This window comes from Crocodylus siamensis, chromosome 6 (assembly GCF_052110815.1).
Source record: "Crocodylus siamensis isolate JL-2025a chromosome 6, ASM5211081v1, whole genome shotgun sequence".
Classification (NCBI taxonomy): Eukaryota; Metazoa; Chordata; order Crocodylia; family Crocodylidae; genus Crocodylus; species Crocodylus siamensis.
Window position 1 is genome coordinate 20,099,851 of NC_143400.1, and position 22,248 is coordinate 20,122,098.

The 22,248-nt window shown below is 55.0% G+C and overlaps 1 protein-coding gene across 1 annotated transcript in view; it reads left to right on the plus strand.

Annotated features, from left to right (window-relative positions):
• The window catches only part of DNAH2 (dynein axonemal heavy chain 2), a 96,082-nt gene that overhangs the window by 20,893 nt on the left and 52,941 nt on the right, over positions 1-22,248 (plus strand). Inside the window, exons 7-18 of the mRNA XM_090052287.1 lie at positions 3,537-3,775; positions 4,360-4,551; positions 5,751-5,908; positions 7,829-7,916; positions 8,763-8,968; positions 10,584-10,713; positions 12,389-12,571; positions 14,958-15,172; positions 16,238-16,384; positions 18,694-18,850; positions 18,954-19,193; positions 19,913-20,098. Coding sequence (XP_089908413.1) covers positions 3,537-3,775; positions 4,360-4,551; positions 5,751-5,908; positions 7,829-7,916; positions 8,763-8,968; positions 10,584-10,713; positions 12,389-12,571; positions 14,958-15,172; positions 16,238-16,384; positions 18,694-18,850; positions 18,954-19,193; positions 19,913-20,098 — 2,141 coding nt within the window. The remainder of the gene's footprint in view (positions 1-3,536; positions 3,776-4,359; positions 4,552-5,750; positions 5,909-7,828; positions 7,917-8,762; positions 8,969-10,583; positions 10,714-12,388; positions 12,572-14,957; positions 15,173-16,237; positions 16,385-18,693; positions 18,851-18,953; positions 19,194-19,912; positions 20,099-22,248) is intronic.

Genomic DNA, 22,248 nt, shown 5'->3' on the forward strand with positions numbered 1-22,248 from the left:
CAGAGCAGCAGATGGGGCAGGGAGTAGGGGGCAGAGAGAAGAGCAACAGATGAGGCAGGGGAAGGGGGATTGAGAGGACAGGATGGGGCTCAGTTTTTGGCCTGCCTGCCAAAAAGATTGGCCCTCACTGCTCTAAATAATACCGTGTGCTGAGGGCTTGGACCCTTGGTGATGGAGCCCTGCTGCTCCTGCCCTGCGAGTCCCCGTGCTCAGACGTTGGCCTGGAGATATCCCAGCTCACTGAGACCTGCACCCTGTTGCACTCTCAGCTGCCAGGGCCAAGCTGGGCTAGGGGCAGTGGAGATCACAGTTATTTCACCTCCATGATGGCATCAGGGCTGCCTTTAGCTCCTCCCTCTCCTGCTCCTGCAGCATGCCATGGACCATGTATTGTCACCTGTTTATAGGAGACTCTCCTTTTGGCTTGGCTGGCCTGGGCGGAAGGCAAATCAGGGAGGATATTTATAGAATCATAGAAAATGAGGGTTGGGAGGGAGCTCAGGAGGTCATCTAGTCTAGCCCCCTGCTCAAAGCAGCCAGCCCCACCTATCTCATCCCAGCCAAGGCTTTGTCTAGCCAGGTCGTCAAACTGCCAGGATGGAGATAACTGTCTGGGGAGTCTGTTCCAGGTCTTTACTACCCTCCTCAGGAAAAAGTTCTTCCTGATATCCAACCTCAACTTCCCTTGCTGCAGTCTGAGCCCATTGCTCCATGCTCTTTGGAGTCACCCTTCAGGGAGGTGATGGCTTCTATGCAACACCCCCTTGGTCTTCTCTTCTGCAGCTCAGTTAGCCCATTTCCCTCAGCCTCTCCTCACCCATCCTGCGCCCCAGCTCCCAAACCATTTTCATTGCCCTCTGCTGGACTCTCTTCAGTATGTCCACATCCTTTGTGTGGGTGGCCAGAAAGAGCCTGAAGCCCTTTGGAGACAACTTGCTATTAGATCTTATGCAACCTTTTCTTCGTCTCCCTCCTTTCCCAGCCCATACTTCCAGACGGAAGTCACTGACATTTGCGAACATCCTGTTAATGAAAGGCCTATCCGTTCCACAGCCTGCCCTTTGCTGGGCCTATTCATGGCGTCTCTGGACCAGGTTTTACACAGTGCGAGGCACATGTGGGTTAAACCACCCAACTGGCCACCTCTCTGGGCCAGATCTCGGCTCTTAACAAGCACATAGCACCACTCTGCTATTATAATCCCTGGGACTGCAGGCTCGTTTTCCCCCTATCATTTGGCTTGGGGACAGCAGCTCACACTGCGTCTTGGAGATGGTTGTGTCGCAGCTATTAGCCTCTTCTATTTCACGAAGCGGGAGGAAAGCAGCAAACTTCGCTAATTGGAGTTCAAATCAACGCCCCCCCTCCCTCCTGCTGCTTCCATTCGGTCGCTGATTTGGATTAGTTCCCCAGAGGCCCCCTCGCTGTTGCAGCCTCATCTGAAGATACAGGATCTGGCATCTGAGAGTGGATTCAAAGAGGAAATTGTACAGCGCCTTGCGGAGGGGAGCTTTCAGGCTGGCAGATCAGCTCGAGAATGCGTGTGTGACCGGTGCATGTTGCCTCATTTTCTGCCTCCACTCTGAGCCCCAAGTGTCACTGAATCACGTCTGACCCACACAAGGCAATGTAGCATTTTACCTTTCCGGTCTCCAGGTGGTGAGGCCTCCTCTGGAGTCCTGCGCCCAGTTTGGGACACTTCTGTAGAGAACTGGGGCTGGGAGGGGACCTCCTGAGGTCGCATCCGGTCCAACCCCCCTGCCTGGGGCAGGATCTTCCCTGTCAAACCATCCCAGAGAAATCCAGAATCAAAGCTCTGCAGAAGGTTGTCAACCCTGACACAGCACAGACATCACACCTGAACCTGCCATGGGGAATGCAGGGGGACCACAGCCCTGTTTCTATAAAAGGTTGTTAATATATGCTCCAGAGATCCCACATAGAGGCTGTGCCCTTGCTACAAAGGAAGGCAACCTCCCCACCCAGTCTGTACCAGCCTGACTATGGGGGAAAATTCCTTCCTGACCCCAGATAAAGTGTCGCTCTGAGCCTGAGCAGAGGGGCAAGATCCTGCTAGCCAGGATCCTCCATGTTTGCTCTCAGCAGGAACACTGGCACAGTCCAGTTGACATCCCCAGCCTGGGTTGTAGCTAATACCCAATGCCTCTGGGTGTGACACATGTAGCAGAAAGGGAGCCCTGCACTTCAAGAAATAAGTGAATAGATTGGAAAGAGTCCAGCACAGGTGACCAAAATGACTTGAGGCCTGAGAACCAGGACTGTTGAGGCCAGGCTGGAAGAGCTTGGGTGGTTTGGTCTGGAGGAGAGAAGGGTGAGCGCATATTTGGATCACAGCCTTCAAATCCTCAAAAGGCGATAACAGAGAGAACAGAGACAAGCTTTTCTCCGTGGCCATAGGGAGCAGGACTAGGAGCAGTGGTCTCAAGCTGCAGGGGAAACTAAGGCTTGAGATGAGGAGGAGCTTTCTGACTAGTGGGGTGGTCTAACCTTGGAGCAGGCGGCTGAGAGGGGCTGCGGAGTCTCCGTCCCTGGAAACGTCCAAGAGCAGGTTGGATGGACATGGGGCTGGGAGGGTTTAGTTGGGACTGATCCTGTCTTGAGCAAGGGGTTGGAGTAGATCAGTATTTCTCAACTCGTGCAACATGTACCCCTGGGGGTATGTGAAACACAGGCAGGGGTTACACCGGTGCTGCGTTTTGGCTTTTGCTTGCTTGGGCCAGAAGTTGCGGCTGCTGCCCCTGCCCCCCACTGCATCTGGTGCACTGGAGTTTCACTCCCCCGCATCAGTGTGCTGAGGGATAGGGAGGGAGGCCCCACGCAGGCTGCTTTGCCCTGGGCCATGGTGGAAAAAGCGGGATTTGGCTTGCAGCCACAGTGGGACTTTTGGTTTCGCTTTTGCCACATTGATCGGCAGGAGGTACGTAAGGTACCAAAGGTTGAGAACCACTGGATTAGATGATCTTGTAAGGGACCTTCTAGGCCAACTTGTCCATGAGTTGAGATAACGGATTTGGCTGGGACGGTTTGGAGAGGCCTGATCCTGCCTTGGGCAGAGGGTTGGACTGGATGTGAACTTGGGAGGTCCCTTCCCGCTTCTCTAGGATTCTGTGATGCTTCTATCCCAGTGAACAAATCAGCTTGATACCCGCACCCTGATTTTGGAGGGCTGATTTATGGGTGGGGGATGTGTCATATGTGAGAAGATACTCTATTTAAGACCATAAGAACTGCCATTTACTGGATCCCACCATAGACCCACCTTTGTGTTGTTGCTGACAGAGAGAATGACCTGGGTCTGACTAAGGGTTTTCCCCCGTTCCTCTCTCCCTTGTAGCCTCCAGCATTGAAGGTCTAGGAAGTCCTGGTCCTTTCCAGCCCCACTTCTCTGTGATTCTGTATAGACATCTGTTATCCAGCCCCGCATCTCTCCAATGGAGAGCAACAAGCCAGCAACCTTGCTTATGTCTCGAGCCCGGGTGCTGACCCCTTTGTCATCTCCCTCCTTCTCCTCCCAGCATCCATGATCCATTGGACTCGTCAGATTAAGGAGGTGCTGCGGGCCCAGGAGACAGTGGAGAGCCGGGAGAGCACGGGGCCACTGGAAGAGATCGCCTTCTGGAAGAACCGCTGCGCTGACCTGTCGGAGATCAGCAAGCAGCTGAGCAAGCAGGGCGTGAAGCACATTGAGACCATCCTGCTCCTCTCCAAGTCCTCCTATGTGGCTGCCTTCCAGAGGCTGGCCAAGCAAATCCAGGTGGGCAGGGAGGAATGTACTGGGACTGGAGACAAGGTGTGAGAGCTGGCTTGTAGGGCTCATAGGAAGGAAGTTCCTAGCCCTCTCAGTGTAATTTGACACTCCCACACTGCTCCAGTCCAGACCAGCTCCACCATCAGTCCCAACTAGCTAGGCTTCCTTCCTCGGGCTTGTACACCTGTGCATGCAGCTCTTCTGTGGCACATCACCCCCTGATATGGAGACCTGGGCTCCTGCATGTTGGCCCACGGCTATCACCACTCTGACATGGCCCCATTGGCATGCATCCATTCTTCCCTGCTTGCCCTCCTGATCTCTGGGCTCTGTGCAGAGATCTACTGCACCCCCTCAGCTATGATGTTTGATCCCTTGTCATCCCACTGAGAGCACTGCCATTGGCTCTCAGTGGGTTGTGATCAGGGACCATGCTTTCTTTAGTCTATGGAAGGTCCAGGAACCCAACAGGCCTCAAGTCCTGCCACCTCAACCCTAGTCTGATCCCAACAGCCTCCACGCCACCGTGTTCCTCCATAATCCCAGAGCCTTTTTAATCTCTGAATTTGCCCCCCTTTTTTGCTTCACAGGATGGATCCAAGCAGGCCCAGTCCAACCTCCGGTTCCTCTCCATCCTGAAGGAGCCATTCCTGGAGCTGGCTATGCTGAAGCCCAAGGACATTCCCGAGAAGCTGCCTCACCTCATCAGCTTGGTCCGCATCATATGGGTCAACTCCCCATACTACAACAGCAGGGAGCGCATCACAGCGCTCTTCCGCAAGGTACGCCTAGTGTCGACTGCCCTGCCTTGGGTTTTCCCCAGCTGAATTGGACTTTTCGGCAGGGGTGTTCAACCCGGCCTGTAGATTATCGTGTGCAGTTTTGGGCTCCATATTTCCAAAAGGATGTGGAAATGTTGGTGAGGGTCCAGAGGCACTGAGTGTTGGCTGAAGCTCAAGCTGGGGATGGGGACTGGACTACGCCAGTGGTTTTGCTAGAAGCAAAGCTGGAAGGTCCTGGCTAGGGGGTCCTACCCTTTCACTCAGAGTCAGGCTGATGTCAAATTTGGGGTCAGAAAAGAATTTTAGTCCCTGGTCAGATTGCTACGGTATGGACTTGCGGGGGTGGGGGGAGGGGGGAAATGTCTTCCTTTGTGGCAGGGGCACAGCCTCTGCCTGAGATCTCTTGAGTGTAAATGAGCAACCTGTTATACAAGCAGGATGCTAGTGGCTGGGGTCCCCCTGCTTTCCTTGTGGCAGGTTCAGTTGCGAGGTCTGTGTTTCATAGTTTCATCGTTTCATAGTTTGTATAGGGTCGGAAGGGACCTGAGCAGATCATCGAGTCCAACCCCCTGCCATGGCAGGAAAGAGTACTGGGGTCAAACGACCCCAGCAAGGTGTACATCTAGCTTCCTCTTAAAGACCCCCAGGGTAGGAGCCAGCACCACTTCTCTTGGAAGTTGTGTCAGGATAGATGATAGTTTAATGAAGGGTTTAGATGATGGATTTGTCTGGGCTGGTTTGGGTAGGAAGTAGAGTGGCAGATGGGGTAGAGAGCAGAGCAGCAGATAGGGCAGGGAGCAGAGAGCAGAGCAGTGGATGGGGTAGGGAGCAGAGCAGCGAGTGGGGCAGGGAGCAAGATCCAGCACCAGGGGTGGTTGCGACGGTGCCCTGTCTGGCTGTGTAGATGTGGGTGGGGCAGTCCAGTGGGAGAAGGGGGCTTGACATGGTTCCAAGGTGGAGGGGGACAAAGGGGCATGGTCTGCCCCCAGTCCAGCAGCACTTTCAGCCATGCCCTGTTGGGGGCATAGCCAGTGGTGAGTGGGAGGGTGGGACCCCCCCACTGCCAGATTTCCTGACCCCTGGGGAGCCCTGTGGGATGGATGCTGTAGGTCTGTGGGTCACGTTTGGTCCATGGGCCGGACGTTGAGCACCCCTGGTATTCTGACTTATGCTGAGCAATGAAATCATCCCCTCGCTAGATGAGCAACAAAATCATCAAGATGTGCTGCCAGAGCATCTCGCTAGACCACATTTTCGAGGGCTATGTGGAGTCTAGCCGGTGCTCCCTACATGACTGCATCTCCTGTATGGCCTCCTGGAAGGAGAGGTACCACCAAGCGGCCGAAATGCACAACAGGTGGGGTCCCGGGACCTGCTGGGAGGGAATGCTGGCTGCCAATGTGTATCCCCCGCAGGGCTCTGGGCCTTGCATGTCACTGGGTCCTGCCCCCATGTGCCCCACCCCCAAATTCCTGGCCCCTCTGGGAGCCCTATGAGCTGGATGACATGGCTCAATGGGCTGGGGGGCAAGATTCCTGCCAGCATCCTACTGCTGTGAGGACAGGAAGGAGTGATTACCGTATTGACTCCTATCTAAGACAACCCTCTACTAATTAGATACTAGATGTGAAAAATTTACAAGTCTGTTCTGATTTTTAATGGAATATTATTGGGGGGGTTGTCTTTAATTCAGTCCCTCCCCATCACCGCAGAGGGGACAGATGATGTGGGGATGTCAAGCAGCTTTGTTTCCTCCTTGTGCCTGCCTACATGCCACTTCTGTGCCTGCCCCACAGCCTTGGAGCCCCTTTCCCCCTTCTGCTTCAGCCTCTCCTGACCCCTTCCCACCTTTACCTCCAGCCATGCTGCAGCCTGGGGCACTGAGCATGGCCCCAGCTCTTTCCCCGCAGCAGCCATGTGGGCTGCATGCAGCTGCTATGGGCTAGGCTGTGGCTGTGCTCTGTGTCCCAGACTGCAGCTTGGGTAAACAGGGAGGGAGAGAGGTAGTCAAGGGAGCAGAGGCTGCATGTAGAGGGGGAGATACGGTGTGGGGAAGAGGCTGCAAGGGGGAGATGGGCAGGATGCAGAGGCGGTGTGAGGGGAAGGGGGCAGGAAGCAGCTGTGACTACAGTCCTGACCCTGGGTAGGGTTTGGAGCCTGAGCCACAGCAGCCACTTGCCCCCCCCAGTGCCCTAAGAGGCGGGGTGGGGATGGGGACCTCAACTTAGAATTGAGTAAATACAGTCATAAATTCAAGACATCCAAGGCAGGGGAATACAACCCCCTCAGTCCTTGCTGATCTGGCTGGGGAAGTGGGGGTCAAATACCAGCTTGAGGCATCAGGCTGGCCCTGAGTGGAGGAGCAAGACTCCCTCTAGCCAGGCCCCTCCAGATTAGAGGCCCAGCAGGAGCAGTGGCATAGCCCAATCCCAATTGCGATCCCTAGTCTGGATTGCAACCAGCAACTGATGCTGCTGAAGATGGTGAAAAAAAAACCCCTTCACTTAGCTGCTCACAGGAGCCAGCGGCATTTCATCACCTAGCCAAGTCCTGCATGAAACTGATGACCTAGAGCTGAGAGGCACTGAGCCCCTCCCCCCTGTTCCCTGCCCCTAAATGAGCTGATTCTCTCTGCCTGACTCCATTTTTTCTCACCGTGCCTCCTTAGAGCTGTAATTGAGAAGAAAAGTCCCTTATCCATCATTATGCTTAGGGATGTCAGGTTTAAGTAGGCGCCAGGTCCTTGACAATTAAGCCTAAGTGTTACTTGTCTGCTTCACATTCAGATTGGAGGGGCTGGATCAATATTTGATAAGGCAAGGCATTAATGAGGTGCTGGGGAAATGCAAGCAAGTGGGGATTATGTACTTGAGCTTTTGCGCCTTTGGGGATCTTTAACTCCCCCAGAGTTTCATGATGGGATCTTTTCCCTGCGTTTCCCAGCAGCCCTGGATTTCCCCATCAGTGGGAAGAGACCTGGGAGTCTTGCCCAGCACTTCTTTCACCCTGGAGATGCACTTGACCCCTCTTTGGGATGGAGAGTAGTGAGGGGACCTGATGGCTTGAGGTTGAATCTCAACAAAATTTGGACTCAGGCATTGGATTTGTGCCACTGTCTCTGAGAGAGCCTGAGGCCTCTGAGCCACAAAACCTCTGCTGCCTTCTAATCTGAGGTGGCAGACAATGAAAGAGCCACCGGCTCTGAGCAGCAGTGTGGGTGATTGATGCCTGTGTCAACATCTCCCTCTGAGGCTGTCACCTCTGCTTCTGCTGGCAGGCTTTCCGGGAAGGGTTGGGTCCTGGATCAGAGCGGTATCTTTGCCCAAGTGGACGCCTTTGTCCAGCGCTGCAAAGACCTCCTGGAGGTATGTGGAAGGGATTGGGGGGAGAGGGTGGTCCCTGCAGGCCCTGGACATCCCTCACATTGCTCTGCAAGTTGGCAGTGCCACCTGGCATCTGCCCCTCCCCACAGCACAATAGAGTTAACCTGGAAGCTTCCCACAGTCCCATCCCAGGCTGTATGCAGGAGAAACAGGATAGTGGGAAAGTTGCATTCTGTATCCCATAGTCCCTAGCTGCCCTATCTTACTCACCACCCCAGGTCAGGTTTTTCAAGGCAATTGTTTGGATTTTTTTTACTACCATTCTGCAAGTACTTTACGGACAACTGAACTTTTTTACTGACACACAACACAGCTTCACCCTTCCCCATTTTGGCCTGGGCCCCTGTAAAAGAACTAAGGTCCACCTGCCTGAAACCCTGCAGTGTTACAGGCAGGGATGCCGCAGCAGCAAATGGCTGGTGGGGGCCTACAGGCTACAAAGCCCTGAAAGAAGACTCCATTAAGGGTCCTCTGCTCCCTTTTGAACACCAGGTAGCCCTGTTCAAAGCTGGGATCTTCAATCAAGTTCCAGTTGCTTAATGTTTTTTTGGGACAACTCCATTTTTTATGGGCTTGACAAACAGATGTTTGTAGCCTCAATTTTTTAGGGTCTGTTGGTAAATTTATAAGTGGAGGATAACTGCCCCAGTGAGAGTGACCCACCTGGGTGGTGACAGACATGGGGCGAATGGCTGCCCCTTCTCAGCTGCTGTGACATCATCACATTGCATCATGCCCACAAGATGGTCTACAACATGCCAGGCTGGTGGGCCTGGGATATATCCTGGGCTGTGGGAGACCAGAGCTGAACCCTGCTTTTGCCACTAGGTGTGTGACTGCCAGCAGCATTTTGCTCGCTGGGAGGATGGCAAGCAGACACCGCTGCCCTGCTTCTTTGGTCACCGTGGGCCCCAGATGATGAGGAACCTGGTGGAGATAGAGGAAACCTTCCAGAAGCACCTTCTTGTCCTGCGCAACATGAAGGGGAACATCCTGGATGTAAAGAACACCTTCTGGCATGAGGATTTCAATCGGTGAGGGGGTCCCCATGCCCTCTGGCAGCCAAGAGCATCAAGTGGTGGGGTGGGGAGATGGGCAGTGCCCGGGACGGCTCTGGGCTCTGTCTGGTCTCCAGGACCAAGGGCCTGGAGCTGAGGGGAAGGCTCCAGGGCAGAGGTGCTCAGCCTTTTGGGCCCATGAGCCACATGAGTGGAATGGAGTCCATCTGCAGCCAGATCAGGCCCTGGGACTTGTAATGCTTCTGCCTGGCCCCACATGCTGGGATCAGGCAGTAGATCCAGCTCTCAGGGCCAGGGGATCCCCATGGATTCAGAGATACGGCATCCAACAAGCCCCATGTGCTGGATGATGTGATGCTGCAGGCCACATTTGGCCTGTGGCCTAGGGGTGAAGCACCTTCTAGGGTCCTGGTAGCTCTTGACCAGCTCCATGAGGATGTGGACTATGCACTTGGCTCTCCGCCTGCCCCCGAGGTGAGCCCCTTGTCTTGGGACAGATGAGGCAGGCAATCACAGGAGTGTCAAACTCACCCCAGCTCCCCCTGTCAGGGGCCGGATCCAGCCTGTGGGTCTCCTCACAGGCTAGATCTCAGCCACAAGGGTTAGTTAGCCCAGCCATCACTCACGCCCACCTCCAGTGTCATGAGTGAGGCTGGGATTTACATGTCAGGCCCCTCTTCCCTTTGCCCAGCCCCTGAGCCATGTGACATGGCTCTGCGGGTTGGATCCAGCACTCGGGCCATAAGCTTGCCTCCTCTGAACCATCATATGTGGGACCTGGCTTTTGAGAACAGGGCATGGGGAAGGACGGCAAGAAGGAGACGGCTGTTGTTTGGGGCGCAATTGCTATTACACCCAGGTGGACTCTGGGAGTTGACTCTGAAGGACAAGAAGGAGCCAAAGCAAGTTGCCCTGAACTAGACAGGAGCTTATTGGGGTATTCGCAGTCAGGCAACATGATGCAGAGCAGCTCCATACAGCAGAGAATACAAGTCCTTAGGACTTGGTGGGGTGAGGACTCTGGATCCTCCTAATCCATCCTCTTGGCTTGAGGCATGTCCCAGACTCCCACCCCTCTGCCTATGTGCACAAGGAGTTTTATACAGTTCAGGTCCATATGTCTGTGTTCCCACCAATCTTTTGGCCAGTGGAGCAGGGAAACTGAGTCGTGACCTGCGCCTGTTGTTCTTTTCTGAGGTCACCTGAGGGGTGATCCCTGGCCTGGGCATCTCTTGAAACCACCCCTCACCACCTGCCTTGTTGATTGTTGTGATTCAGACTGAACTGCTTCTAGGATCAGAAGGACTGGGAGGAGGGAAGTAGTGACACCCCCAGCCCAGAGAGAAGGAGTGAGGGGTGTTGAGGAGTCCCCAGCTTTGCAGGGGGGGTGTTGCCTCTCTACAGTGTGTGGGTGGAGTGTGCATATGCATCATGGGAGAGTATGGACATGGCCCATTAAAGCGGGGAGAGTATTGGGGGTGTATCCCCACAAGGGCTGCCATGTCAGCTGTTGGAGAGGGTTTGCTGTGGGTTGCACTTGGGATTCCCATCTCCTGGCATCACCGGTGTCCCAGTTTTTGTCCCTGCTTCTCCTGCTTCTCAGTTCCTTGAAGGCAAATCTCCACCTCAGGTTCCGCGCAGGCATGAAAGACCTGGAGGTGATGACCCAGAACCTGATCAGCTCAGCCTTTGAGACGGTGCGGGATGTGGAGCACGGTGTGGAGATCCAGGACATCTTCCACCACCTGTCAGAGAGGGAGGTAGGTGGGCGGCACCCCCAGCTGGTGCCAGGGGCCTGGCAAGCCCCTTCAGTGCCCGGGAAGGATTATGCTGACCTGGGGAGTGGAGTCTTACCTTCCCCGGCTCTACACTTTGGAAGCAGCTGCTACCGCTAGGTTGCAGTCACCTTTGCAACCCAAAGAGGGGCCACTGTCGTCCTTCCAGCCTGGTCTAGAGGCAATTTCTGGATGTTCAGGGGCAGGGTGTTACTTCAAGATCAAGGGATCCTCATTAGACTCAAGCTCCCCTCATTAGACTCCAGGCCTCCCCCCCTGCTCTCCAAATGGGCCAGCTCTTTGTTTTCTCTCATTTCTTGCCTACAGAAAGATGCCAGAGTGATGCTTCTGTTGCAAAGAGCTCAGCCAACCCCCAGAGGGGCAGGGTGGCTGGGATGTGGTGCTCTTAAAAAAAAAATTCATGGCACCCCAGGGTGCGGCATGCTGGCTGAGAACCATCGGTTTAAGAGGAACAGCTTCAAGGGCTGGGTAGCTATGAGTCGGGGGCAGCAAACAAAGAGGATGGAGTATTTCTCCCCGTGCCTGGCTCACTAGATACAGCGGAAGCAACAGAAATTGGCTGCAGTAGGAGACCCTTGAGGGAAGATGGAGAATCCTCTTGTGGGTGACAGATGTGTCCAGCTTACACACTCGGGACCACCAATGGGGAGAGATCATCTCCCAGGCCAGGGCCTGAGTGTGTGGGGGCCAGGTTTACCCGCCATTGGGCACTGATCTCCTGCTGGGATCTGATGTCAGGGGCTTGGGACAAGAGTGGTACCGCAGTCTCTGCTTTCCTCCTCGTTGCATATGATGCTCCAGACCCCTAAGGACTGAAATGCTTTAGTTACTGGGTTCAGTCTGGGGGAATCTGAGTTCAATTCCCTATGCAAGAGGCTGGATTTTAGCACTTTCTGGGCTTCTGCTAAAGTAGACTGTGCCTGGGGACAGTGCCTGGATACTGGGGTTTGCTGATTTTCATAGAAGCGTAAAAAATGAGTGTTGGAAGGGACCTCAGGAGGTCACAGCTAGTCCAACCTGTTGCTCCAACTAATCATCCCAGACAAAGGTTTGTTTATCCATGTCTTGGAAACCTCTAAGGATAGAGACTCCACCACCTCTCTGGGCAGCCTGTTCCAGTACTTTACTACCCTCCTTGGGAGAAAGTTTTTCCTAATATCTGACCTCAATTTCCCTCGCTGAAGCCTGAGCCCATTGCTCCTTGTTCTGTTATCTGAGAACAATTCAACTCCATGCTCTTTGGAGCTACCCTCCAGGGAGTTGACAGCTGCTATCAAATCCCCACCTCAATCTTCTCTTCTCCAAACTCAGCAAGCCCAGTTCCCTCAGTCTCTCCTCATCTGTCCTGTGCCCTAGCCCTCAAGCCATTTTGGTTGACCTCTGCTGGACTCTCTCCAACTTGTCCACATCCTTTCTATAGTGGGGGGCTTAGAACTGGACACAGGACTCCAGATGTGGCTTCACCAGTGCAGAATAGAGGGGAAGAATCACTACTCTCCATCTTCTGGCAACGCTTGTACCAATGCAGCCATTAGCCGTTCCAGGCTGGCCCTTCTGGGGTCACATCTAGCTAGTCCAACCCCCTGCTCCAGGCAGGATCAGCCCTCTCTCTGCTCATCTGGTCTTTCCCCTCCCACAGACCATCAAACGCACCTTTGACAAGAAAGCTGTGGACATCTACATGCTCTTCAACTGGGAGCTGAACCTGGTCAACAAGGAATTGAGCAAGAAGCTGCCCTTCCTGCTGCCCTACATGGGCCACTACTCAGGGCTGGCGCATTGGATCCGGGCACTGCGCCGCCGCATCGACCGACCCATGATCGTAGGTGGCAGGGAATGGGGTGGGTTCCTCCTCCCCCATTGCGTGGGGTTGACTGCGCAGGTTGGTGTTGGAGAGACCCCTGATCAGACCCAAGGGTCTGTCCAGCCCCTTCTCCCCATTGCCTCACATTTGAATTACGTCAAAAGAAGTCCAGCTGGAAGGGACCTCCAGAGGTCACCCAGTCCATCCCCTTCCCTGAGTCAGGGCCATCCCTATCCAAACCAGCCCATACAATCCATAATGTAAACTCTACATAAGGTGACTGTCAAACCTGATACAGCACCAGGTATCACACCCAAACCTGCTGTTGGGAAAGCAGTGGGGGGAGGACCCTGCTCCTATAAAAGATTGTTAATATATGTATATACTCGAGATCCCAGACAGAGGCTGTGCCCCCACTACAGAGGAAGGCAAACCTCCCCCCCACCACACCCACTCCATACCAGTCTGATCATGGGGGAAAATTCCTTCCTGGCCCCAAATCTGGCATTGGTCTGAACCTGAGTGGCAGGGCAAGACCTTCCAGCCAGGACCTTCCGGCTTTGGTCCCAGCAGGAGCATTTATGAGCTACTCAATATATTCCAGGGAGGCTTAAAAACACCCTGACACATGTAGTGGATTTGCGGGGGCGTGGGAAATAGCAAAGCCTAGAAGCCTGGGAAACACCTGCAAAATACCCACAGTAGGCATGCTATACCTAGATTATCCCTGACTGGTAGCTGTCCAGCTTCTCCTTGAACTGGGGGTCTATGTGGCCTCTTCTCCCTGTGTGTTATCCCCATGCTGCTGATAGGCGTGCCCGACAGAGCCCCCGCCCCAGATTTGGCTACAAGCTTCACCCCAAATCCTGTGGCCCACTACAAGCCCTGCAGGCTGATGGGATCAATTCCTCCAGATGGATCCCTGCCCCCTGTGTTGCCGGATCCCAGGCAAATCTCTGCAGCACCAGCAGCAGCTTTTGCTTGTGTGTGGCTGGGTGCTTCAGCGCAGCATATTCTGTGGGCGGCTCCTGCCTGACCCCCACTCCTCCCACCCGCACTCAGCGTGGGCTTTGCCAACACCCAGCCCTCAAAATCTGCACCCGGGCACTCATCACCACAGATGTTGTTTTTCTCCCTCCGGCTCCCTCCTCTGTTTGTGCCTGTTCCCAAAGCTCTTTGCTTCAATAACATCCTCTGTCGGCGAGCTCCTCTGACAGGTTTAATTACACGTCACGTAGAAAACAAAATGGGGTTTCTAGCATCAGTCCCTGAGCCCCACGTGTGCCCGCTACCTTGGGTTGCCCATGTCAGGGTTGTGGCTTAGAGGGAAGTGGTTCGGGACCAGACCTGGGGGCCCCTGACCTGCTGGGAGCTGACCTCAGGAGCTCTTTGCACCTGCCCATACAACTTGGGAAAGTCCTGATGCCTCTCCTGCTTCAACATTTGTCATGTAGCCAACAGCAGGGGGAGGGCAGGTAGCGTCAGCTCCTTGGCAAGCTGTGCAAACACCTCCGTGCTAGGATTTTGCGTGCTCCCCCCTCCCCAAGCTAGACGCCAGCTAAGATCTGTTGGAATGCTGTTCTGGGGCATGCCAGGAGCTTGGCAGCAGTGCCTCACCTGGTGCTGAAATGTGCCCATTTCTGGGGTGGAACAGCCCAGCTCACTACAGCAGCAGGTGGTAGGTGCTGCTCACCACAGCCTATGGTGTAGAGAAATCATTTGAGGAGGGGCACCTATCTGTCTATGTGGTTGGCCTCTGCAGGTTTCCCCTGGGGGCTGGGAGCTCCATGCTCATCTTGGACCAGGGAGGGGGAGGGAAGAGCCAGGAGCCACCCTCGAGTCATTTGCTTTATTCTGCATGTGGTTGGGTTGGGTGGTACCTGGCTCTGTTTCTTAAATGCCAAGGTGCCAAGGAGAACCACATAGTTACGTTTCACCTGGAGCTGTTGGCTAGATGTGGGAGCTGTTGGCTGGATGTGGGGGCCCTGGCTTGGGCACGGGGGCACATGCATGGGGCAGGTGGGTCTGGGACAAGCAGATTGGGGCTGGACTAGCAAGGGGTTGTGAGGCGGATGGAGGTGCAGATGCTTAGGGTCAGAGTTGGCCAATGTCCAAGTGGCCGGTGCCCATGACTGCCCCCAGGCCATGGGTTCCCTGGGCCCTACAGCCCACCCCACCTTGTTTCCAGGGGCAGGGCCGGGAACTGGAAGCTGGAGGGGGAGTCTGGAGATCCCACCAGAACTCCAGAGGCCACAGGTTTACCCTTTGCAGGCCACATGTGCTGCCATTAAGACAGCCTTGCTCTGAGTAACAGAATCAGCCCTCCTTTTTGTACCTGCCAGCGCCCCATCTCTGTGTCAGGCAAGGCATCAGTGCCGGCTGTCCTTGTCTCTCTGCCTTTCAGTGCCTTGCCAAGGCCCACTTCATGCCCCACATTGGCAGAGGCGAGGAGAGCTTCCAGTACTACCAGCAGCTGACCCAAGCCATGGATGAGATTGAGAGGCGGGCATTCCATGAATGGACACAAACCCTGGACAAAGACAGCCTGAAACGCCTGGACACCCCCCTGCTGGCCCTCAGTGCTGAGAAGCATGGCATGCTGGACGTGAATTTTGACAAGTAAGTGACAAGAGTGGGGTCAGAGGGCCCAATCCGACCCAGCCAGGGTGGCCAACTGTCTGTCCTGAATTTATGGACAGACCATAAAAAATCAAGCTACAAATGCTTGTCTGTGAAGTCAGCAGATTGAGGGAAGTAATTCTTCCTCTCTGTTCTGCACTGAGGAGGCCATGTCTGGAATCCTGTGTCCAGTTTTGTGTCCCACACTGTAGAAAGGATGTGGACAAGTTGGAGAGAGGCCAGCGGAGGGCAACAAAAATGGTTGGGGGCTGGGGCACATGACAGATGAGGAGAGGCTGAGGGAACTGGGCTTATTTAGTCTGCAGAAGAGAAGACTAGGGGCGGGGATTTAATAGTATCCTTTAACTACCTGAAGGGTGATTCCAAAGAGGATGGAGCTGGAGTGTTCTTAGTGGGGGCAGAACAAGGAGCAATGGGCTCAGGCTGCAGCAAGGCAAGATGAGGTTAGATATTAAAAAAAACATTCTCACTAGGAGGGTGGCAAAGAACTGGAATAGGTTACCCAGAGAAGTGGTGGAGTCTCCGTCTGTGGAGGTCATTAAGGCCTGGCTTGACAAAGCGCTGCCTGGGATGATCTAGTTGGAGCTGGTCCTGCTTTGAACAGGGGGTTGGACAAGATGTGACCTCCTGAGGTCCCTTCCCACCCTCGTTTTTTATGATTCTAAGTCTGTAAAAAAAATTAGCCATCTGTTAAAAAAAAAAAAAAAGCCAAAAACCAAAACAAAACCCTAAGCTATCTAGAGCTTGATTGAAGCTCCATCCTGGGAATGAAATTGGGAAGCAGGCATTGAAGGAGGGCCCAAGCAGAGCAGCACTTCGTGGGGAGGGTAGCACCCTGCAGGAAGTGATCTCTCAGGGCTTTGTAGCCCATAACTCCCTTCACACAAGCCACATGCTCCTGTTGCTGCCTCTGGTTGCCTGCCTGTAATCCTGCTAGGGTTCCTTCTTTGGGGGATCTGTGCCAAGATGGGGGGCAGGGCTGGTGGGGATGAGGCTTTTGGGAGGCAGCGCAGGTCTGTTATGGAATCCACCTTTTCTCTGCAGAGACCTGCTGAAGCTTTTTGTGGAAATCCACTACTGGGACCGGCTGCTCTTCGAGATCCCTCACTACGTTGCGGAGGTCTACGAGAGGAGGGAGGATCTCCGGGTCCTCCGTGAGAACCTGCTTCTGGTGGCCCGGGATTATAATAGGTTTGCTGGCCTGGCCTTTCTTGGCTGCCTCTCTCCAGCCTCCTTCCCAGACCTTGGGCAGTGGGCATGCAGGGGGGATTAGGCTATGGAGCCTGGCACCTCTTATGTCCCAGAGGCAGCAGCATTTCACTGTCCATTTTAATGCACCAGGCCTTGAACTCGCCATGCTATCTGAGAATCTGGAGGCATCATGATTTGGGGGATATTAGGAAAACTTTATCTTCACTCCAGTGACATCCAGCCATGCAGGATGTAGCTGTAGGGAGCCCCACCTAACACACCACATCACCCTGGCAGACTCCCCCTCTGGGCTTGGGACTCAGTTGATTCTGGTGCTGAGCCAAAAACTGGAAGACCCTGGTGGAAACGTGTCTTCTCCCTTTTCCTAACATCCCTGGGTACTGGGGCAACTGGGACACGGACAGCTGGGCTTGATGCTAGAGCAGGGGTGTCATAGGCTGGATCAGGCTTGGGGCAGGCAGGTGGGGAAATGCAGATCCTGGTAGGCCAGGAAACTTGGGGGTGGGACCTGGCACAGAATCGAGGGGTTGGTTTGCTACCCCTGCCCTGGAGACTTGGGAGCAGGAGAGGGCGGGAACCACTGGCACGAACCAGGGGTCAGGAGCTAGAAGCTGTGATCCAGCCTGGAGCCCCAAGCCAGGAGGCAGCAGCATGGGGGATGGGTAGTCCACTGATTCTGGCTACCTGGGCTCTGAGCTCAGTGGCCACAGGTCCCCACGTCCCCTCTACTACGGAGACCCCTTAGCAGGGAGAGGTGCTTGGGCTGGGGTTCATGCTCTTTCCAGGTGTCTGTAGTGATTCAGGCCTCCCAGCTTTGGATCTGCAGCCAGCCTCAGCTCGTGAGCTGTCTCATGACTAACTTTCCTGAGCCAGGGTGGGGGGATAAGTGTGACGTGGGGGTGTTTCTTTGTTGAGAACACGGTGGTGGCTTCACAGGTGTATTTTTAATGCCAGTCAAGGGTGCGTCATGCTGGCTCCCCTCTGCTTGCATGCCAGGTCAGACTGAGCTGCATCCAGATGGCACCTCCAAAGACCCCTGTCCCCCTTGGGATCTGTTATATGGCAAGGGTAGTGAGTTCTCTGCTCGACTCCCAGCCAGATCCAGACCAGTCCCGGTCTGGCCACCGTGGTGGTAGGGGGCAAGTGGCTCCCGGATTCCACATCAGGCCCTGCCCACTTCTAGCCATGCCCCCAAACCCCTTGGCTCACCAATAGCCTGGTGGGCCTGATCCAGATTGCAGGTGGCTCCTCATGGGGCAGTGGTGACTATGTTAGGGGCATGGGAAGGGACAAGTAGCTGCAGATCAGGTGGCCCTAGGGCCTCTGATTCCATAACAGGCCCCCATCCACTGCTGGCTATGCCCCTAAACCCCTTGGCCCACCAATAGCCCAGAAGGCTGGATCCAGCCCATAGGCCATCTATTTGATGCCCCTGTTGTACAGCTAGGGTGCTATGAGATCCTTCTAAGGGTTCTGTGTCACAGTAACACCGCCATGTAATTCATAAGATAGACCCCATGGGAATCCAGACTGTCCAGCTGTCCTGCCTCTCTGGGGGCTTGTGGAGTTCTACGGAAGAACTTTTCCGTAGGCAAACCTCCCAGAGCTCTGCTGGGAAGGGTAAGGGAGAGGAAGCCAGCTCCAAATTGCTGGGTTCTCCTCCGGCCAATGGTCTGGTCAATGAAGATCTTGGGTAGAGCCGGGAGGTGGTTGACCAGAAGGTCCTGGGACCTCACGGGACTATGTGTGAGAGGCGCTTGACACGTGAGACATGGGGGAAAAGCATGGCCAGGACCTCACAAGGAAGGTCCAGAGGCCTTAGGTCTGGAGATGATCCCAGCAGAGCCAGTTTGGAAGCTGGTAGAGCTCCATCCAGCTGGGCAAATATCTGTGGAGATAACTCCACTGTGGACAAGTCCAGGCTGAACGTGTCCCCTAGCCTCAGAGATTTCTCTCATCCCCCAGTCCCAGTGCAGGAGCCTGGGATGTGGGCACCTAGGTTCTCTCCAGCTCTGGTATGGTGGGATAGAGCAAGGGATGGGTAGGAACCCAGATGTCTGGATTCTGTCTCCTCTCTAGGAGGAGGATGGGTTCTGGTATGTTAGAGCTGAGGGAGCTGGTTGCTTGGACACCTGGGTTTTCTCCAGCTCTGGGAGCAGAGTGGGGCCTGGTGGGTTAGAGCAGTGGATCTGGGACCCAGAGATCTGGGTTTTTATCTGTAGCAGGGTGGGCAGGAGGAGGGTAGGCAGGCAGAAGAGGTGCCCAGCTAAGTTGTGCCATCTCCTCAGAATCATCGACATGCTGTCGCCTGAAGAGAGAGCCTTGTTCAAGGAGCGCATCCGCTACCTGGACCGGAAGATTCAGCCTGGCTTGAAGAAGCTCCACTGGTCCCTGAAAGGTGCCAGCATCTGCTTCATCAGTGAGTGCCGTCTGCATGCCAGCAAGGTGAGGGCCCTGTGACCTCATGCTAGTGGGCAGGGACCTTGACATGGCAGAGTCAGGCCAGCCCTGGGCCCGCCCTGACTCCGCTCCTGCCCCCCTCCGGCAGGTGCAGGCCATCGTGACTGAGTTCAAGGTGGCCACGCTGGCCATCGCCCATGGGGCCCAGCAGATCAGCGAGGCCCTGCTGGTGCGCCTCACGGGCAAGCGGGTCTACGACGACCTAGAGTTTGAGGATGACCAGTGCCAGCACCGGGCCTGGGTGCAGCAGAGGCTGCTGGACCTGTACAATGAGGTCGCTGCCATCCTGAGGCAGACCTATGAAGTCTTCAAGCAGGATAGCCTTGAGGTGAGGAAATGGGACAGGGGTAGGGGAGCATTCCCTGGGAGGGGAGGGGAGGGGAGCATGTTGGGTAAGAGAAAAGCATGTTTGGAGCCTGGATGCCTGGGTTCCCTGGCAGGGGAAAGGAGCCTGGTGGGTTACAGCAGGAGTTGTTGGGAACATGGATGCTGGCCACCAGCACCCAAGCCCAGGGTGGGAGGGGGCAGGGCCAAGCCCCTGTATCCATTCCCAGTATGCAGGAGGGCATTGCCAGGCCCCCAGGCCCCAATCCCGACATGTGGGAGGCAGTGCCTGGGTCACCAGAAGCCAGTCCTGGCCTGCGGAGTTGGGGGGCAGGGAGGGCAGCTCTGAGCTCCTGGCAACCAATCCCAGGGTGGGAGGGAGCAGTGCCAAGCCCCCTGGGACCCAATCCCAGCACATGGCGGGGCAGGAGGGGGTGATACGGGGCTCCAGAGCTTGATCCATCCTCCAGACTCGGCTTACACTATATGGGGCTAAGAGGCTGAGTACCACCAGCTTCAATTGTTTCTTTTGACTCTGAAATGAAGGGCAGCCCATCCTAACAATGTATGACTCCACCCATCACCCCCTTGACTTTTTCCTTTCCACTGACCTGGCCCATCTTCTCCAGAGCTCGGGCTACAGGAGATCCAGGCTGCTCCAACCACCTGTTGAGGTGGATGAGACCCATGCACCTGTCTTCACTGCCCACTTCCCACCCTCAGGTGCAGCAGCACTGGATGGCCTACATGGTCAAGATGGACAGGATGATGGAGGAAGCTTTCCGCCTCAATGTCAAGTGGTCCCTGGTGGAGCTCTCCAAGGCCATTAACGGGGATGGCAAGACCACGCCTAGTCCCCTATTCAGGGTCAAGGTGATCCTTCAAGACAACTACCCGGCTTCCTCACAGGTGAGCCCCATGCTGCCTTATACCCCCTTGACTTTGGATGAGAGGTGAAGGAGGAGACCTAAGTGCTCACTGCCCCCAAAACCATAGTATCATAGTATCATAGTAGCTAGAGTCGGAAGGGACCTAGGTAGATCATCTAGTCCGACCCCCTGCCTTGGCAGGAAAGAGCACCGGGGTCAGATGACTCCGGCAAGGTGCTCATCTAACTTCCTTTTAAAAATCCCCAGGCTAGGAGCCTGCACCACTTCCCCTGGAAGCTGGTTCCAGGCCCTAGCCGCCCTGACTGTGAAGTAGCGCCTCCTAATATCTAATCTAAACTTACCCTCCGCCAGCTTGTGACCGTTATTCCTGGTCACTCCTGGCAGCGCACGGGGGAACAGGGACTCCCCCAATACCTGCTGATCCCCCCTGACCAGTTTGTAGCAGGCCACAAGGTCCCCCCTTAACCTTCTCTTGTGGAGGCTAAACAGGTTCAGGTCCCGTAGCCTCTCCTCATAAGGCTTGCCCTGCTGACCCTTGATCATACGAGTGGCCCTCCTCTGAACTCTTTCCATATCGTCCACGTCCCTCTTGAAGTGTGGCGCCCAGAACTGGACGCAGTACTCCAGCTGCGGCCTGACCAGTGCCGCATAGAGGGGGAGGATCACCTCCCTGGACCTGCTCGAGATGCATCTGTGGATGCATGACAGGATACGGTTGGCCTTCTTGACTGCCTCCCCACACTGCCGGCCCATGTTCATCGTGGAGTCAATGACGACTCCAAGATCCTTTTCCGTCTCCGTGCTGGCAAGAGGGGAGTTCCCCAACCTGTAAGTGTGGTGCCGGTTCTTCCTCCCCATGTGCAACACCTTGCACTTATCAGTGTTAAACCCCATCCTATTCTCATCCACCCACCGTTGCAACCTGTCAAGGTCAGCTTGTAGCCTATTGCACCCTTCTAGTGCACCCACATCCCCCCACATCTTAGTGTCATCAGCAAACTTGAACAGGGTGCTTTCTACCCCGTCATCCAAGTCACTGATGAAGATGTTGAACAGTGCGGGCCCGAGGACCGAGCCCTGTGGAACCCCACTGCCCACGTCCTTCCAGGTCGAGAAGAACCCATCCACTACCACCCTCTGGGTGCGGCCCTCCAACCAGTTGGCGACCCATTTGACCGTGTGGGCATCGACACCACAGTCTCCCAGCTTTTTGATGAGGACAGGGTGAGAGACAGTGTCGAAAGCCTTCCGGAAGTCCAGAAAGACTACATCCACAGCAACCCCTGCGTCTAATGATTTGGTGACCTGATCGTAAAAGGCCACCAGGTTGGTCTGACAAGACCTGCCTCTGATGAACCCATGTTGGTTGCCCCTGAGCATACATTCCCCCGCAAGGCCCTCCTGGATGTGTGCCAGGATAATTTTTTCAAAGAGCTTACCCGGGATTGAGGTAAGACTAACTGGCCTGTAATTTCCCGGGTCCTCTTTTTTTCCCTTTTTGAAGATAGGGACCACATTGGCCCTCTTCCAGTCCTCCGGCACCTCGCCAGAGCACCACGAGTGCTCATAGAGCCGCGCCAGGGGTCCTGCAATGACCTCGGCCAGTTCCTGTAGAACCCTAGGGTGAAGATCGTCCGGACCAGCGGACTTGAACACGTCCAGCCTCTCCAGAAGTACCCTAACTAACTCCTCGCTAACCCCTGGCCCAGGCGTGTTTCTCCCGGGGCCCGAGGGGGGCCCAGCAGGGAGGTGGCTGAACTGGTCCCTACTTAGGAAGACAGAGGCAAAGAAATCATTAAATATGTTAGCTTTATCATCTGGCGTGATGACTAAGTTGCCCATCGTGTCCTGCAGGGGCCCCACATTACCCGGGACCCTCTTTTTACCCCCTATGTATTTGAAGAAGGACTTCTTATTGTCCTTAATCCGGGAAGCTAGTCCTATCTCCATCTCTGCCTTGGCCCTCCTGACTGCCCCCCTACATCCTCGGGCGACTGTAACATAGTCCTTCTTGGTGATGACCCCATCTCTCCATTGGGTATATGCCTCCCTTTTAGCAAGGAGACATTCCCAGATGCTCTTAGTGAGCCATGGGGGTTTATGTGCCCTCCTGCTCCCTTTGACCCTTGTTGGGATTACCTCCCTTTGGGCATGGAGGATCGTCTCCTT